This window comes from Leptodactylus fuscus, chromosome 3, assembly GCF_031893055.1.
Source record: "Leptodactylus fuscus isolate aLepFus1 chromosome 3, aLepFus1.hap2, whole genome shotgun sequence".
In the NCBI taxonomy this organism is placed as follows: Eukaryota; Metazoa; Chordata; class Amphibia; order Anura; family Leptodactylidae; genus Leptodactylus; species Leptodactylus fuscus.
This window is the reverse complement of record NC_134267.1, coordinates 146530672-146551010: the sequence shown is the minus strand read 5'-3', so window position 1 is coordinate 146551010 and position 20339 is coordinate 146530672. Positions and strand designations below refer to the sequence as shown.

Here is a 20339-nt window from a genome sequence, read left to right as displayed (position 1 = left end):
ACATCGTCACTGATTCTTGAACATTATTCTCAAGAATCTGCTGATACTGAGTGGAATCCATGCGACCCTCAACTTTAACAAGATTCCCAGTGCCGGCATTGACCACACAGCCCCAAAGCATGATGGAACCTCCACCAAATTTTACAGTGGGTAGCAAGTGTTTTTCTTGGAATGCAGTTTTTTTTGGACGCCATGCATAATGCCTTTTTGTATGACCAAACAACTCAATCAGTCCACAGGACCTTCTTCCAAAATGAAGCTGGCTTGTCCAAATGTGCTTTTGCATACCTCAGGCGACTCTGTTTGTGGCGTGCTTGGAGAAACGGCTTCTTTCTCATCACTCTCCCATACAGCTTCTCCTTGTGCAAAGTGCGCTGTATTGTTGACCGATGCACAGTGACACCATATGCAGCAAGATGATGCTGCAGCTCTTTGGAGGTGGTCTGTGGATTGTCCTTGACTGTTCTCACCATTCTTCTTCTCTGCCTTTCTGATATTTTTCTTGGCCTGCCACTTCTGGGCTTAACAAGAACTGTCCCTGTGGTCTTCCATTTCCTTACTATGTTCCTCACAGTGGAAACTGACAGGTTAAATCTCTGAGACAACGTTTTGTATCCTTCCCCTGGACAACTATGTTGAACAATCTTTGTTTTCAGATCATTTGAGAGCGGGCTGTCCATGCTCGGCGACCATCAAACTGAACTGAACTTGAATTGTTTTGTAAAGAGGAATGGTCCAAAATACCTTCATCCAGGATCCAGGAACTGATTAAAAGCTACAGGAAGCGACTAGAGGCAAAAGGAGGATCTACTAAATATTAATGTCACTTTTCTGTTGAGGTGCCCATACTTTTGCACCGGTCAAATTTTGGTTTAATGCATATTGCACATTTTCTGTTAGTACAATAAACCTCATTTCAATCCTGAAATATTACTGTGTCCATCAGTTATTAGATATATCAAACTGAAATGGCTGCTGCAAACACCAAAATATTTAGAACTAAAAATGATTAAGATTAATAGGGGTGCCCAAACTTTTTCATAGGTCTGTATATATATATATATATATATATATATATATATATATATATATATATATAGTGTTTATAAATTCCTAGTAAGGCTAAGGCCCCACGCCGTGTCCCGCAGCCAAAAAACCCTGGGGGAAAAACTGTGGTAGCAATGCATCACGTTTTTTCCCGCAGCGCTTTTCACAGGAGGTTTGCAGACGTTTCCTCTGGGAACTTCTTCTTTCAATTATACCTATTGCGAAACCATTGCGGTTTTGGAAATGGCAGCATGATTGCTGCATGTATTTTATAGCACCGTGGGGATGGGAGTCGCTACAATCCAATCCACTACACAATGACTGTAAACCACTACGTTTCTTTCCGTAACATTTCTGCCACAGGCAGACTGCTGCATTTACACCATGCGGGGCCTCAGCCTAAGGCTGTGTTTTTGCACCTCTTTTTTTTAAAGAACTACATGCAGCTTTTATTTGCAGTAACGCCTTAGTACTTGTCACTTGTATTGTATAACCCAGAGGTTTTCAATTTAATGGCAATTACCATAAAGGTGAAATGCATAGTAACATTACTGCAATAAAAAAACAGATGCAGTTCGTCAGTAAAAAACCACCATGTAAATCCATCCTAAGGTGTGAAGTTATGCTCTGTTCCCACGGAGTAACATGCCACTCATTCTGACACGTAAACACGTGTCAGAGTGAGCGATGTAAAACAGAATCCCATTGACTTCAATAGGTGCCATCTTACGCGTGCTACACATTGAAATCAATGGGTTAAAAAGCCTCCCATTGATTTCAATGTGTAGCGTGTGTATGACGGCACCCATTGAAGTCAGTAGGATTCTGTTTTACAGCGCTCACTCGGACAAGTGTTTACGTGTCAGAATGAGTGGCACGTTACTCCGTGGGAACGGAGCCTTAGGCTGCATTCACACAGAGTAACGTTGGCGTTTTTTGTGCTTATTTTGGCTTATATTTAATCGCCGCGCTATTTTGCGGTCACGTTAAACGGCGCAAACACGGCGTATACGCGGCATTAACGCGGCGTTAACGCGGCGCTATGTGCCAAAATAAGCACAAAAAACGCCAACGTTACTCTGTGTGAATGCAGCCTTAGGGTGTAAACAACTGCTAAAACTGGAGGGTTCTATACAATTTTTTTTTTTTTTTTTAATAAACATGGCACAAGAATATGCACCATGGTGTACACTGGAGAAATATATAGGTACTGGTTTTAATAAATGATTTCCTCTATTTTTATTAGGTGTATAGGACTTGCTTTTTGCTTATTACTTTATGCATTACTATATATCTTCATTTTGGCTACCAATACCAAATACTAGCCCGCACACATTGTCCTTACAGAGTCTCCTGCTTCCGGTCATGTGAGACTGTAGATTATATAGTTTTATATCAGAGTCAATGCTGTGCTAATGTTATCATTTGTTAGGGCTGAGATAAATAACTAATGGAATTTCTAGGTGATCATTATTTACTGGATACGAAGCATTCATAACCATTCAATAAGAAGCTTTTGCAATCTCCTTACTCATCATCTGGTTCCTGATCCAATCAATGAAGGCTGTAACTCTGGTGTAAACTCCGGGTTTTCCCCTCTCTCCACAACCATCGCCCCATGACGTAATCCCATAAATGACATATTGTTTGGAGGAAGGATCTTGGCAGGTCAGAGGCCCTCCAGAGTCTCCCTGTGATTGAAGAAAGACAAGGACAAACATTTATTAAACCACTCTGTGCACAGTATAATATATATATATATATATATATATATATATATATATATATATATATATATATATACTATCTTTAGATAGATCTCCAGAGAGGAAGTTACCTGGCAAGAGTCTATTCCCCCGGTTAGATAGCCAGCACAGAACATGGTGTTAGTTAACATGTCCTTCCCCAAGGTGCCTTTGCATGACTCTTGACTCAATACTGGTACATGGGCTTCCATTATAACATCCGATGGAGGACCATCTGTTTTCAGAATATAACAAGAAAAGTGGAATAAGTTTGCAAGTCTTATATTGCATGAAATATGGTTGCTAATGAAGAAATCTATTATTATTACACTGTAATAGATTGCTCATCATTACAACTTCACTGTACTGAGCGGTAAGTGTTTATCCATTAGTAGTATTATTGAACAAGTACATGCTTCTCCACAAGCATTACAATGCACATCTTTTCATGAGACAATTTGTATAGAGTTATAACATAATGTGATATGGCCACACAAGATAATACATGAGTAAGTAAAATGTAAAAAAAATATACATAACTGAGTGAACTGAGAATAGTTATACAGTTCTATAGCGCAAACAAATGCAAAGAGCATAAATGTTATATATAGAGGGGAAGGAGGGAAAACGGAGGATAGCACTGAAAAAAATAAACTACATACAGTGGAAATTGTGTGTTTTACATTTGTTCGAACCTGGGTACCGACTAAGTGTAGCCAAGTATAATATCTGCAGTCCACTCACTTATGCATTATATATGTACATTGTACTCCTGTATTATCTTCTGCTACCATATCACTTCCTTATGTTGTAATTATGGGTTACCTACACAGGTCTGACCTGAGGAAGGTCTTATTCACTGGCTGATCTCCATCATGACTAAATGTGGATAACTCTATACATGTGGCAACACGAAATGTCATTACTCTCGGGGGAAACACATACTTGTGCAATATTAATACTCTTGGACAAACATGTACTGTTCAACAAAATGAACAGAATTTGCAAGTTACTACAGTGTGTGCTGTGATTTTACTCTTACTGTGCAACTGGTTTGCACTATTATATGAGCGTACAGTAGCATTGACATTTACCTACTATTATTACTGGGGCACTGCAGAAATGGAGGTATAGAGACCTGGTATTCAAACCAGTCTTTTTGTGCCTGACTTAAAATAATATGTCTTCTGTGAAATGCAAATATACAGTACATTAGATGTTATCATGAGAAGGTCTGCCGATATTTCATCTGTCACTGGTTAGAGCAACTCTATTCATCACTATAAGCATGCTTTCACAGTGTTTGGTCAGTGATTTTGTTCATTGATTGTGAGCCAAAATTAGGAGTGGAGACTATTCAGAGATCAGGTATAATAGAAATATTGGTACCTGTATGGGGGTTTTAATCCCCTCCTAGTTTTGGAACACAATCACTGATGAAAATCACTGACCAAACACTGACTACTGGAGATTGCCCGGTATGGTGCTGAGTTATTCCTGGTTGTCCCAACAATGAGGCTAGAAAATTAACCAGTCTACAAAAGGTTATAGTTACACACAAACTTTTAATAGGATGGCTGCAAATATTTCAAAATACAATATACAAAATAGTAGTGTCATTATTATACTATGACACATCAAAATGCATCCTGGCTAACAAAGCAACAGTCACTGGGGAAACCAAAGTGTTATGGAAGAAAAAATATATCTGAACCAAGAACAAAATGAAAGGCAGCATTAAATGGGCAATAACCTGGTGTTAAAGCAGTGAAAGGACAATAATATTGGAGACTGCCATTATGGACTGGTCATGACAAGCCTGGTAACTCTACAAAATAACAAATGGACAAAAATAACATAGATAAAACTGGAATATTACAGAAAAAAAGGCAAAAAGGCAAAAATTAAATAAGAAATAAGAGAAATAAAGTAGAGTAGATGGGTTTGGTGTTATGAGTGAGCTATCAAGGACAAGAGAAGGAAAGTATAGTTAATATATTAGGCCACGACAATATGAGAAGAAGACAGATGAGGGTCAGTGTACTCAATCCGAGGTTGACAGATTTTTGTTTGCAACTTTTAAGCCCATGTCATTATTATTGATACAAGAAGAGGGGCCTGTGGAAACCTGTTAAATAAAAAATTCTATCTGATTCTTAGGCAGCAAGTTATAGAGAAGGAGGAGCTAAGAAGATTAATATATAGTTTTGTGAATAAAGATTCAGTATAAGTTGTATTTCACTAAATGTCTCCGCTCATTCTGGGATGTGGAGTCCAGTAGGTGGTCTTACTGCATTTCTATATACATACACATAGAATTGTCAATCGCTGACTACAGGATTCTAACAAGAAGGAGCAGAGATTTAGATCAATAAACAATACATTTTCCTAGAAAACTATTGTTCAATCTGCTCAGCTCCTTGTGCTTCATGATATATTTCTTGCAGATTTGACAGCGTATATATAAAGTGACAGGCACATTCCAGGCAGCCATGTTATGGTAAGTTTCTTCATTTGTGATGATCTTAAAATCACAAATTACTTTATTATCGGAAGAATATAAGCAAATAGAATACACCATGGATACATGTGAAAAGATCACATGGTCGAGTCTGTGGCCACAGACCACCAAGGATTTCCAAAATCTCATTCTTAGAAGATTTCATCTTAAAATAAGATTGCTGGAGAATATATTAGTAGACTAACCTTCATAAAGAGAACCCCAACCAGCAATGTAGCAGTTTGTTCCAGGAGCGGGATCTGCAGGTACTGCAGGGAGACACACTGGAATTGCTCTTGCAGATGCCACTACTGAGCTTGTTAGTTCCACCAATGCAAGGTCATTGTTAAATGTTTTCTGATTAAACTGTATGGAAATACAAGGAATTACATCACAATTATTTACCATTAAATGAACTATCAAAGATGGAAAACAGATCTGTTCTCTGTCTGCACCAGGACATCATTATTATGGTCAGCAGAGGTATGCCTGTCGGGAGCTGGATATAGTACAACCTTTGTAACAATGGGAGTATGGTACCTCACTTATGGACAATAAAAGTACATGTTTCTGTTGTTCCAAAGTGACATTTGAAAATTCGTGTATGTCATCTGATTGGTAGGGAAGTGTCGGACCCCCATTAATCTGACAACCTACTTTTGACGACAACCTGTTTGACCTGATTAGGCCACTTTTGAGTGTTACCATGCTGTAGACAGTACTTTTGCTACTAAGCTGTATGGATATGAACACCAAGTTACTGTGCCCCTGATAAATTTGGTATTTTTATTAATAAAATCCATCTGCTCGTTCAAAAGACATGGCCCCTAGAAGCTTATATCTAAATGAGCTTTTATTCACCAAGTGGGTGAGAACCCTTTATTTTTTAATTAGAAAAAGAAAAGGTTCCTGCCCACTGGAGCTAGCTCATATATAACCTTACAGGGACCATATCTTTTGAACAAGTGGACAGATTTCAGAAATAAAAATGTCAAAAATGATCCACAGCACATCAAGAATCAATTCATGGCCCAGCTGTCTTGTGAAAAAGAGCATCTTTCTATATTGCAGATATTTCTCAATTGGAAGAGTTTTGCTTCTACTATCTTCATAGAGTTCTACTGTACAGATGTGATCAGTGGTAGAAGGAGGCAAGTAACTGAGGAAACAGACACTTTTCTTATATAAAGTATGTTATAAAACTTGTTACCTTGACTGTTAGCCAAGATTTTGTTACTCTGTACTGTCCTAAATAAAAAATATTATAGATGATACTAGAGTTGAGCGAGTACTGTTCAGATCAGCTGATCCGAACAGCACGCACGCATTGAAATCAATGCACGCAGCCGGCATGCGGGGGGTTAAGCGGCCGGCTGCTGTCAAACCGGAAGTAACAGGTGCTTCCATTCATTTCAATGCGTGCGTGCTGTTCGGATCGGCTGATCCGAACAGTACTCGCTCAACTCTAGATGATACCTCTCCCTTTAATCAGAAATCTGTGGTTTTAATACCTTAGGGTGGATAATAATCCTATTCACTTGATAGACTTTTTGTCCATTCTCTTCTTTCTTCAGGTTATACTGCCCAACCACAACCGTCCAATGCAGCTCATTAACATTTCTGCAAAAACATAAAAAGGACATATCAAATAATCTGGGGAGTGAAGAATAACAAATATTGTCCACCTATTAGTGGTCTTAGTGTTTTTTCACAGAAAGTCCACAGAGTTTTCCTATGCAGACTTCTGCCCCTATTATACCTATACAGAAAACACTAGCATTTCCGTAAGTATAGTTGACATACTGCAATTTACAAGAACACAAGCGTTTTTGAAATTGCAGCATTTCCGCAGCAGATTTTTTTCTGCAATGTGTAGATGGGATTAGCCAGAATCCCATCCACTTTGCAGGTACTGTAATACACAGATTTTTTGCAATGTGGGGCTCCCGACTGTTTTTAACCGAGTAAACTACAAACACAGACTACACAAACATTTTTTCCAGTGATGTTATCCAGACACTTGGTCTCATACCCATTGAAGCAATGTGCAGCTGTAAGAACCCAAACATCTCCGAGAAGGACTCCTCCACACATAAGCTCTCCATTAAATCGAATATTAACCAGCCATGGCCAAGACCCAGGTGAAGTAATGCTTCCTCCAACTATGCGACCTTTAGGTATAGTGTTGTTGATGGTGGATGATATGGCAAGTCCACACGCCACTGATGAAGGGGAAATAAGAGTGAAATCCATGAATTTTTTGTAGATATTCTGTATACAAGGAATTCTAATATATAATGCTAGGAATGCTGGGATTCTTGCTTTTTTCTAACAATAATGGCATCAATGCAAAAGATTATGTTTTTTTTCTCCCAGCGTTACCAGATATAGTGTAGTCCTGTACATTTTACAGACCTGACATTTACCATAAAGCACTACATACATGGTAAAAAATAAAATGCAGTAAATAATGTGACATTTACTGTCCTGTTTATATGGGCAAAACCAGAATGAATATTCTTTGCTAGGATTGCAATGTTGGTTTCTAACTGAAGGCTAATTCACATCTCTAGATTTTTTGCCAAGTACTGTCACCTTAACCATTGTTTTCTATATGTCTATTCAGATATCCATCCTGTTCATGGACTGTGGTTCCATAGTAAAATTTGGGAAGCATTTTTTGGACAAAACATAACAATGGGTCATTTATAAACATGTCATCCATGTATTTCTAATGGGCCAGTAACAGGAGATGCTCCGAAAATAGCATTTGCATAGTCATGTGCCTTTTTTAGTGGGTTAGACCTTTCTTCTAAATAGACATTAAAAACAAAGGTCATACTGATGCAGAATTGCAGACAAAAACTGTTATTTTTTTATTGTTATTGTTGTTACTTTTAGTCATAAACATAGTATGAATCATTAGGCCTGGTTCACATCTGCGCTCGGTATTTCATTCGGGGAGTTCACATGGGGACCCCCCAAATGGAATACCAAACACATTGACAAGTAGTGAGCACTGAAAGAATACGGACACTATAGACTATGATGGAGTGTTTTTTGTGCGCTGCCCGCACGAGTCATGCGGAGAGGAAAGTAGTTCTTGAAGTACTTTTCTCTCCGTATGACTCGTGCCAAGTCCATGAAGAAAACACATGGACCCCTTTATAGTCTATGGGGTCCGTGTCCTTTCATAAACTCAGTTCAGCCAAAGCTAGGAGAGGATTGAGCATAAGGAAGAAGTATAAGCTTCCTAGATATTTCATATTCCTTTTGTAGCCATTCTTGGCTTTGCCTCTAAAAAAACAAAGCATAATCTGCAACAAAAAAAGCTGCATTTCTGCAATGTAGTGTCTTATTCTGTAATAGTAACCTAGTGAGGAACTGAATGTGGTACTACAAGCTGTCCCGTGAATGGTTCAGAATAAAACAGACATATTAACCGTGGGAATCCTACTCTATCATGACAACCTTGAACATTATAGAGAGAAATGATTACAAAGTCAATGTACTCACATGGACTTTCCCAGTCAGGAGAAGTGTTTAGATAATCCATGTCACTTTCTAACTCTAAAAGAAAAGACAGAAAATGAATAATTGGATATGGTCAGACGGATGGCATACATAATGGAAGGAGTCCATAAAGGATGGAGTGGACAGATATGACCACTACTATAGAAGATATCTGTAAAGCTTTTCTGCACACAGACACTTAACATTCATCCAAAGAAAGGTTGTGTCATGAGCATGGCTTTTATGGTGGAGTCATTTCAGCTGCACACAGAGTAATAAGCCTTAATAAGTAATAGCCATAGGCTACAAGTGACCGCTAAATCTATGCTACATTTATACTCTGCTTTGTGATGTGCTACAATCATTTCACTTAAAAAGTGAAAGCCAAGAGTACTGGATAAGTACTAAGGACACTTTCTAGAAGTGCCTCTGTGGAGTATATGATTGGGGAACAGCATGAAAAAATCATATTCATAAAAATATCATTCATATTTATGTAACACGTGGACACTTCATTTTTTGCCACTATGATTAGACCAGTAAGTATATCGAACCTACTTATTCTTATTAATGGTTTTTTTTTTTAAAAGGAAAATCTGCAGCACTCATATGTACTGTACTTATCTGCTCTGAGTAAGCAATCTAAGTTATTTTATGTAACTTTAGTCTTGGTAAAGTAATGACAATGTAATGTAATGTAAGGCTATTAATCCCCATTATTTATTTGTAGTCTTACTGCATTCTTGTAGCTTGAGATGACATTGTCCAGCCATGATTTTTATGCAATTTTCGGATGTATAATTTCCTTGTGTACACAACTTCTGGTAGAAACCACACACTGCACTCAGGGCCCAGCTTCTTTCTATAGGATCTGTTTCTTTTTCTGCTGTTAGGATAGTTTCACAAGTTGGCTCGGATTCTGCACTCACGTCTTTCTCTGTAAGACAAAAAGGACACATTAATGCTATATATGCTATACGTAGAGACACAAGAGTCCATGAGAAACGTAGACGCAATAGTCACTAATGTAACCCTACACCATCAGAGATGCAGGCTTTTAAACTGTGGTTTCCATAAAGAATTTAAAATTTTGATTCAGATGACCACAGAACAAATTTCCATTTTGTGGCGTTCCTGGATTGTGTTGATATATGGTTTCTTCTTTACATGATACAGGTTTAACTTGCATTTGTGGATTGCATGGTGAAATGTTCTCACAGACAGTGATTTCGGGAAGGGTACCTGAACTCATGCAGTGATTTGCATTGCTGATTCATACCTGTTTTTAATACAGTGCCACCTGAGGGCCTGTAGGTCATGAACATTTAATATTAACTGTCACCTTGTCCATTGTGTACATGGATTTCCAGTTAGACACAGAGCCAATTATTATATAATGGGATCCATCAGGCATCTGTTGGGTGTCAGTCATTTTGAAATGGAAAGTGTTGGAGAAAAAAGTCCTCTATGCAGGACTTATTTCTCTGCAGATTTTCGGTGAACTCTGAGAATAAGTCTCTAATGGAGACTCTGGCACAGATGTGAGCCCAGCCTGAGTGGTGACAGTCTTTTGTCTTGATAAGTTGCAAATAGTTAGGACTACGAATGCCAGAACATTCTATTGTATGAGACTTGTCAAAAACCCAGCCATGATTTTCTTATTGTGGTTTAGTTGTTTTCTCCTGCATGTACTGTCCCTAACTGATAATCCCCGATGGTCTGATAACCAATAATAAGGCTGAACAGTTTAGAGCTCAGGCAGGATACTGACATTAACATACTGAGAATGAGCATACTAAGTCATGAAAAATCTGAAGAAATGAAGAAAATCATCCTTGTCCTCCTTCAGGGTAATTCACACGTGGTGTATACAGCATTTCTGACACATTTAACCACAGAGAATTTGCTGTTATGCAAAAGCTGGCTGCAGCAAAAAAGCCATGCGTGAAAAACTGCAGCTACCAAGCACATTGCATTTTTTCCTGCAGCACTTTTCACAGAAAGTCCATAGGGTTTTCCTTGGTGGACTCTCTGCTTCAATTATACCTACAGGGAAACCACTGATGTTCCTGTAAGTATAATTAACATCCTGCGATTTCCAAAACCTCAACAGTTTTGGAAATCGCAAGGTGTCTGTTGTGTTTTTTTTCTTGCAAGGCGTGGATGGGATTTGCTAGAATCCTATCCAATTTGCAGTGACTGTAAAACACTGCAGGTTTTTTTGCGGCATTTTCCACCATGGCCATACCACAGCATTTACGCCATGTGGGGCCCCGGCATTAAATCTATGTGTTACATGCAGATTTTGATGTGGATTTGAAAACATATGCATGTCATTCAGCGTAACCTTCATTGCTTACTTTCTGGATTTGAATATTTGTCCTGATGTGATGGACACAAAAGTGCAAAACTTGTTACATCCTTATTTATCTTTGGAATATATAATCCCCATTAAATATATTATTTATTAGTATTCTGTAGGGTGGTGAAAAGGATTTATCCTCTTATTAATAACATGGACACCATCCATTATAAACTCTTGTCAAGGTGACCATCTGTGCAAACAACTCTTCAGCCATCTATTCATTTCTGCTATACAGAATGCAAATGAGAAATATTACTGAAGATCACAGAGTAGGAGAGATGGGTAAATATGTGTAAGAGAGGGCAATGATTTGTAGCTAACAAATGTTAATAGGAAGATGCAGCTGAGATCAGCCTCATACATCCAAAGACCAACATAAACATATTAACTTTCTGTTCAGCGATTAATCTGTAAAGCTGTGCCCCTTCAATAGGCTAGAAAATTATATATCTGACTCACAGAGGCTACAAAATCTGATTTAGCTCGTGAATGAATCCAAAACTGATTTAGTCATTTACCTTGACATAGATCCGTGCAAATTAGCTTTCCATACCGAAGTCAATGGGCCACATTTACGAATGCTACCTATAAAGTAGACAGTGTAAACCTAGGCCCCTCCATCATCAGTATAGACACTGAGATGTTATGCAATGACATAAAGCTTTACAATTGAACTTTTAATGAAGAGCCCTAATGGTGGACTCAAACCTGAGTGGTCTGTTAATATAGAGAGTGTCCAATGGTAACAGTATATCTGAGCCTTTGGTAGTTATAGGCAATATTAGCTATGTACCTGGGCATTGCATTTTAATTTTTTTCTGTTGAGTTTTTGCTGTATTTTTTTTCTTCCCGTTTTAAATATTTATTTAGGGAAACACTTGCAATTTTGTGCCTTAGCCTATAAAACAAATTTCCGCTTTTGACAATTATATAATATAATATAAAATATAACAATATATTAAGTGTTCCCCTAAAAATATCACAGTGTGTTCTGTTGTGAGGGCCAAAAGAATCACATAAAAGATAACAGCAAGTGTTAAATTCCTATGCAGTGCCACCCCAGGAGAAATTAAGCATTACAAGGGAAATGTGCTGAATTGGTTGTCCCTGTATTGCATGGATGTGCTGGGTCCTCCAGAGAGAGGAAATCTCTTGGCAGCTATTTTATGCTCTTCCTGACTAATTTCCTATTGAAAGATTCCTCTTATAGAGGATTTACATTTTCAGAACTAGACATCTTAAAGATACAGTGGAACAGATATATTAATAAAAATACACCATACAAAATTAGAGATGGGCAAACTTCTCAGGGTTTGGGTGGTTCAAGTCCATGATTCGTTTTGAGTCAAACAATTTCAGTATTAACCACACCTTAAAATGGCTTAAAAATAGTCTAGAACTCACTCAGGGCTACTAGACACCTAAGTTCTAGGGCTCTAAGACAAGGGAGGTGTAAAGAAAAAAAACATTCATACTCATCTTCCATTGCCTCTTTTGGGGTTCCTTGTAGCGTCCAGAACTCTCTCTCCACCTCCTTGGTAATGTTGTGGTGCTCTGCGTATCCATGTGACCGCAGGTGGCAAAATCACAGGCCTGAGTGATGACCTCAGACGCAATACGTCACCAGGAGTGTACCCAACACCACAAGGATGCCAAAAAGAGGTAATGAAAGGTGAGTAAGAATGTTTTTTTTATTTTTGTCACATTCCCTGAGAAGAATCCCCAATTGTCCGGTTTTGTAAAAAATCAAAAATTTAAAATATTTGGGTCAAACTTGGTTTGGCACGATTTGGCTCACTGATCTCTAGCCTTAATCCATGCCTCTGTCTTCTTAAAGGGGCTCTATCAGCAAAATTGTGCTGTATGAGCCCCACATATGCGTGAATAGCCTTTAAAAAGGCTATTCAGGCACCGCTAGTCTTATTTTAAACCCCCCGCCCGTTTTAAAATAAAACTATAAAAACGTATATGTAAATCATACCTTTGCATGCACCCTGGGCGGTCGTGCACGATCCGGCGTCATCTTCGGTCCCGCCTTCCTCTTCTTTCTTCTTCCAGCGAAGTCCTCCTGTCCTGGCTTTTCTCCGCCTTCATCTTCTTTTCTTCCGGAGTGAAGAAGTTTGCGAGCATATTGCGCATGCTTGTGTAGTTCTAAGGGATACTTAGAACTACAACAAAAATGGCACCAGCGCGTGCGCAGTAGCGCTCTGGAGGGAGCGCTTCTGCGCACGCGTGGGATTTGAACGCAAACCACCAGAAGAACAGAAGACGAAGGTGGAGAAGAGCCAGGACAGGAGGACTTCGCTGGAAGAAGAAAGAAGAGGAAGGTGGGACCGAAGATGACGTCGGATCATGCACGACCGCCCCCTGTGCATGCAAAGGTATGATTTACATATCTGTTTTTATAGTTTTATTTGAAAACGGGCGGGGGGTTTAAAATAAGATTACCAATGCCTGAATAGCCTTTTTAAAGGCTATTCACACATATGTGGGGCTCATACAGCAAAATTTTGCTGATAGAGTCCCTTTAATAATTGTGGAGTATCTGGGGATGTCCAGTGTGCCAGAACTTAAATCTATACCAGTCAGGGGCTGTCATAGTTATAAGTGCTATAAGTTTTAATAAATATGTTTGGTCTCACCCTGGCAAGCATGGGGGAAAACAGCAAGTAGTCACATTTTTTATGTGCAGCAATCCCATGTGCCAAAATGCCTGGTATGCCAGAAAATGGATGATGTATTGACCTCAATGTGTTTCTGACACTTTATGCTCCTTGTGGAAATGGGACATGGCTTCCCAGAAATGTATCTTAGTACCATAGCTAAGTTAGAGTATCCTCTTGGTTCCCGGCCACCTACCACTGGAGCAAAGGAAAGGCATGCAAGATGGAAACTAGATGTAGGTTTCCATGTGCCGCTGAATGGAGTCTTCATAAAGTGATGTTGTATGAAGATATTTTCCTATAGAACCATAGCCTTGTGATAGAAGAATATTATGGGTCTATATAACCCTGATGTTGTAAATACCAATTATTTTGTAACAACAAAAAAAAAATTGTAAAAATAGCTAAAAAAGGAAATATGATTTATCTTAGAAATTATTCTCTGTTATTCCTGCACTATAACATTAATCCAGCAACCTGTAGTGTAGCTGTCTTTAGTGTTACTGAGAAATATTTCTTCTTTATCTGACACATGACAATAAAAACCTGAATTTTGTTTAATGCCAGTTGTCCTTGAAATAAACTTTCTCAGAAAATAGTCCTCTTCAAACAATCTATATCACTGTGCGATATGTAACAAATGCAATTTAACCAAACTATATGGCAGAAAATGATGCATTCTACCATTATCCTCAGAGTAGCCAATTTATCTCGATGCCAGTGCTTTACACAACCCTATAAAGCTGGCTATACCACAGCAATATTTTGATATTAGGTAAAGACTGAATACTATTAACTGATCTGCCAAACTGAAATTGATCTAATATTCACTAGTAGAACATTGTGGGTTTAAGATAGATATATTGGGTTCTGCCAGTGCAAATCATTAGCTTTTTAACATATACAGTTACTGTTCATTTGCATTGAATCTTTATTTTGTTGGACCAAATCAGCTCTCAGGGACAACTTGACAGTAGACACATTAGGCGGCTGCAATGTGGTTAAAAACCATGTCCTTGTGCCATCAATTTTGAAAAAAATTATTGATTTCCGCATAGTTTAGTAGGTAAAATTGTGCGTCAACCAACCAATTCCATATTAATTTTACTTCAGTAGCTGATAATGGGACCTATTTACTTACTGATCCTTGCTCCTGCTCATGGCTGCCTGCGGGGATTGGTAAGTAAGGCCACAGGCCTGCAAACCCCACAAACACTACTATCACTATGCCCTGAGGTCTTTTCAGAGGCCGAAGTATAATGATTGAAGGGCCAGGGGAGGTGAGGGAACATAAAAACACTGTTACTCACCTCTCCTTTGCTCCGGCAGTCTGTGGGCCTGTTTGGTGACATCCCAGGCATCATGTGGGCCAGGCCAGCGTCATTATGCGTTATGACGCCGGACTGGCTCACGTGACATCTGGTTCAACATTGTAGATGGCCGAAAGTAGTGGGGAGTGCCAGGGAGAGGTAAGTAACAAATGCTCAAATCCTCGTTAATGGATTAATATTCCATATATGTACTCAGGTACCACATTGGTTTTGTTATGCAATATTGTGGTGATTTTAGGTGTCCCTGAGCAGTCTGCAAAGTATAGTACTAGTAACACCAAATTTATATACAGTACATTAGTATGTTCATCTGATGAATCCTGAGCACAACTGTTAAATTTTATGCTACTTTTGCAGGCAACACTGTCAAAAAGGACACATTTTATACATGTTTCCCACAGTAAGCATGACATGATATAACTAGAGATGAGCGAACACTGTTCCGATCAGCTGATCCAAACAGCACGCTCCCATAGAAATGAATGGAAGCACCTGGCACGCAGACTTTGCCGGCGGCCGGCCGCTTAACCCCCCACGTGCCGGCTGCTTCCATTCACTGGAGTCAGCATGGCGCAACATCCCAGTGAACATCACCACAACATCCCCTCTCTTCCTGCATGTCTCGCAGCGGTCTGCTCTGCAAAAGGTGGTTATTCTGGATTTTGACAGGTGGTCACATTAATGTGACTGGACTGTGTATTAGTAAATCTGGCTCGATATTTCCACAAACGTAGCATTCACAGGAATATTTGTTTCTGTTGCATGAAGATGTCGGCATATTATAAGTACTGTTACTGGATGAATGCTTTTGTATTGGCTGGAATCCTATACATCTTTACACTACATACAGTACGGTAAATGTTACTGACCTCTGCATTGTGTAGTTAGGCTTCTACATTCGGGGAAGAGGCAGGCGGTGCACCTTGCACATTCCTGTTGGCGGAGGCTTTGTTCTTTAACAGCTCCTTCTAAAGCCTGTAGTGCTGTCTTAAGTGCAGCTTCTAGAATTAATGTCCCCCTGTTAGAGAGAGCTGTCAAGAACACATCAACATATGGACATAATATAATAGGTATAAAAAGCAAGTCACCATACTATAAAGTAGGAAATGTAGCTAATGGTATAGTACTATGGTTTAGAATAATAGAAAATATTTCCGAAGATACATGAATGTATAACAGCTCTTTGATGGTTGAAGGGTGTGCATAAGCATCAGTGTATCAGATATCAGTCATTTATACAAGGAAACAGTACTGAGTTGATGTCACACCGCTGTAAGCAGTGACATAGTCTTCAAAGTGGTAGATCCTCCTTGGCCTTGTTCTACACTTTTACTGATTGGTAGATGCTCTTTCTAGGAAATGCTGACTACAGAATAGATGCATGAATTATGAAGAATCCAGAGATTACATCCTTTGATGTGATCCACCTGTTGCACAGTACTCACCTTGTAAGACACTGGCTGGTAGTCTGTATTGCTCCTTACTGACTGGAGCACAGTAAATCAGCTGGGATGCCAGGCATGAAACACAGAGCACTATCCAGTTTAGGAGCTGCATTTTACATAACTCACTTTGAAGGAGAACAAATGAAATAATTCTCTCTGCCTAGTTATTATTTCTCAAAGTCTTCCTTCAGATGGTTCTCCTAGTCTTCTGTGTGTTCCTCAGCATTACTCTACCGTACACGTCTTGCAGTGTGCTCTTTGGTCCCTCCCTTATATACTGCTTGCATCATTGACTCACTCTCTCTTTTTACCTCTCTGTCACTCTGCAGGCAATGTTCTGTTTGTGTGTTGTCACTCTCCCCGCTGCTTTTGTCTCATTGCAGCCTCTTCTGAAGATGACAGTTAAACAATACACAGCATGGTTGGTGGAGCTGTATATGTCCAGGACCACAGGAGGGGGTTGTGGGGCAGAAAGGACAGTTCCCAAGCGTTCTGATAAACTGCTCAATTCATTAATGCTTTGACACAGATGCCAGGACAGGAGGAGGCGGTGGGAGGGGGCGTGAAGGGTGGATGGGGTGAGAAAAGAGGGGTTTGTGTTCATTAGCACCGGGGTTGTTCTTAAGCTTCGCTACATCATCATCTATTATGAACATTTGGTTGGGTAGTACTGTAAATGCACTCGACCATGTATTATTTCACCCAATGTAAACCTGATCTACTGTAAAGCTTTATATCTTAAGAGAAACCAGGAAGACACATTGTGAGACCCTCTATGCTACAGTCCAATTCAGTAATAAGATTGGAACCTAAGCAATGTAACATTCTGTTCACAGTACAGGAGCTGGACCTACCTATACATACAGATGAATAATTGATGTCAGATAACCTCACAGCTTCTTTAGGGATACAGGAATATTGCTGAAACAGATGTCATTCTCTTCTTAGTAAAAACTAATTCTAATATACTAATAAGGCTATGAGATGCATCCTTAAGAATCCTTTAGGAGACAATGTGGCAAAATGATATAAAGGTCTACAATCTGTACATTTTAGAACATCTTTCTGCCCTTGCAAGCCCGTATTAATTATTGGAAAAACAAGGTTAATTACGTGACATCAGAAAAGACAAATAGGATGCTCCTAGAGAAGACCTGGCCGCAACTAGCTGAGCTAGTGAAAGGAAAGAGGAAGAGACTGAAGGAAATTCGGGAAGGGGGTCATGAGTGCCAGCGTTGTCTGAATGGGAGCATTGTAGTCGGGAGCAGAGCGGGCGGCTCTATCAAAGCTGTGTCCTACTGATCAGAAGAGAGCCGCTTCTCTTGATCATTTTCACGCTTTCATCCTTTCCAGTGAAATGATGTCGGTTCAGATCTCTTTGGTCCACAAGCTGGAGCTTCTGAAACAAAAAATAAAAACAGATAGCTAAAAATGTAGGGTGGATAACAAATAAGGACAGGAACATAGGCAGGCTGGGTAAAAGGGCAAAATACTCTCTGGCAATGTATGAAAGGCGATGTTAGCACAATGTAACTCCTGAGATAAATATAACACAATTATATCTGACAGCTGCTCACATCAATCAAAAAATAGCTGTTAATAAGCAGCACAAAAGTCCATCAACCTATGTACTATTATTCAGGAGGGGCCAGGATTGTTATAGAAGTCACCTATAGAAGTCCATCCCGATAGACTCACCTGGAGCAAGCACTAAAACAGGCAGATCATTTGCTTGAAACTGTAGTAACCAAACAGCAAGTAGCTTATGGTGCGAAACAGCACACATTTCTGCATCCATGGCCTCTTCTTTCTAGTAATTGAGGTGGGTTTTAACAGTTGAACTCCATGATCATTCATTTAGAGTATATGCAACTAGTATTTTCCAAGACATCTATAAATAGTGTGGAGAGGTAACTTAGTAACAGCACAGGTGCAGACCCAAACAGTCAAAGACAGGGACACAAAAAATATGCAGCAAACCAGTTTATTTAGAAAAAACAGGAAAATAAATAAACCTTGACTTCAGGCACAAAATGAGCAAAATAAAATACAGCCTTAACTTCAGGCAAAAACCACACAAAATCCTGCTTGTCTGAGCGACTAAATAAACAGAAATGATAACCTAATTATACATGTGACTTACTATCAGCTACATGAACAAAACAGGAGCAATATTGTCTAACTGGACTCAGGATTACAGGACAGACCCAGACGCTTCCTCTCTCTCCCTGGATCTGCACTGGAGTGCAGGATCTGCAGCCTTTTTCTGGCTAAGGGCTCACACCTGGAGCTGAGGCCTACTCAAGACCACACATAAGTTAAAAACCTGGAGGAGATATAGCGAGATTCCAGCACTCTGCCTGTCACCTTGTCGCAATAGTTATAAATAGTAGCAAATTAAGTTTGAGGCCCCACTTTGTGGAAACGCAGCTTTTTTGGTTACAAATTTTGCAGTTTTTTCTCAGCGACGCACCTCTACTGAGGCGAGGTGAGGTGCTCTGGAGGGGGGCGGCATCATGTGTCCCTACGCTGATACGCAGATGACAGACGACCGGGAGAAGAGGATGCGATGGCAGCGGGAGCAGCGCTCATGTTGGTAAGTAGAACTACTTTTTTTTTTTTATAATAGGCCAATACCTTCTGAAGTATTCCCAGCAGGTAGCGGCCTATTTACCAACCTCCTCAGACCTGTTCACTGCCGCCCCGGCTTCTCCTTGTACTTTAGGCCATGGGAGCAACTGTGAACAGGCCCGGGCTCAGCCGCGATACCACTCCCACTATTATTATACTTGGGTGTCTTTTCAGAGCTCCAGGGGAGGTGAGGGAACATAATAAACAGTGTTACTTACCTCTTCGGGATCCGATGTTACTCCTAGAAGGCTTTGGACCTATGTGGTAATGCCCAGATATCACGTGGTCTGGGATATTACCATATAGGCCCAAAGTCTGTGCTAGCAGTACCATATAGGCCCGAAGCCTGTGCTAGTAATATTCCTACTAAAGAGGAATATTAAGCAGCTGACTGGGCATTAACCTCCACTGGGCACATGCTACTAATGCCCTGAGGATTTCCTCTCTACTTATGTGCATCATGAAATTCGTCGGGAAAAAAATTAATTGATTTGATTTGATAGGGAAATTTCAGAGAGAGCTTTGGGGACTGTCTTTGTCAGAATAGAAGTCAATGGGATAATAGGTGAAAGTTAGGGTGTAAGACATAAATCTCCACTTTCAAGTCTGGTTGGGTCCCCATGACCACTCCTTAGGTTCCAGTAAGACCATGTGCACTATGTTTGATGCTGTCTTACCATAACTGTCTACTTTAGTATAATTTATATTAAAAGTTAAGTTTTATTCATTAACGGTCCTTTGCTTATGGTATTGTACTACTGGATCATGGATGCTACCCAATAATTTTGAAAATACATGCTTTGTTGAAACAATAAATATCCTAACATTCACTGTGTTTTGTTTTTTTGGGGGTGGGGGGCTTTTTAAAAAAAACATTTCCTGAAATACATGCTAGCAATACAAAACCAAAGAAACAACAGGCTACAATCTAGGCATTCTAAGTGTTTTTTTGCAGAGGCAGTTTGCAGAGGAACATGAATTTCCCCTGGGAAATTCTACTGTGTGACATTGTGCTAAGGCTGGGGGCACATAGGCAGTACTTGGAGTTGGTTAGCCACCCCAAATAGCCAGTGGCTAAACTGTTGTGTGGTATAAAAAA

At 39.6% G+C, this 20339-nt stretch overlaps 1 protein-coding gene across 1 annotated transcript in view; it reads right to left on the bottom strand.

Annotated features, from left to right (window-relative positions):
• The window catches only part of PRSS56 (serine protease 56), a 40139-nt gene extending 23162 nt beyond the window's left edge, over nucleotides 1-16977 (bottom strand). Inside the window, exons 1-9 of the mRNA XM_075268512.1 lie at nucleotides 16610-16977; nucleotides 16034-16195; nucleotides 9542-9742; nucleotides 8809-8862; nucleotides 7325-7514; nucleotides 6804-6912; nucleotides 5499-5658; nucleotides 2885-3027; nucleotides 2579-2738 (exon numbers count right to left, since the gene is read on the bottom strand). Coding sequence (XP_075124613.1) covers nucleotides 2579-2738; nucleotides 2885-3027; nucleotides 5499-5658; nucleotides 6804-6912; nucleotides 7325-7514; nucleotides 8809-8862; nucleotides 9542-9742; nucleotides 16034-16195; nucleotides 16610-16721 — 1291 coding nt within the window. The 5' untranslated portion in view covers nucleotides 16722-16977. The remainder of the gene's footprint in view (nucleotides 1-2578; nucleotides 2739-2884; nucleotides 3028-5498; nucleotides 5659-6803; nucleotides 6913-7324; nucleotides 7515-8808; nucleotides 8863-9541; nucleotides 9743-16033; nucleotides 16196-16609) is intronic.
• Nucleotides 16978-20339: the final 3362 nt, after the last annotated feature.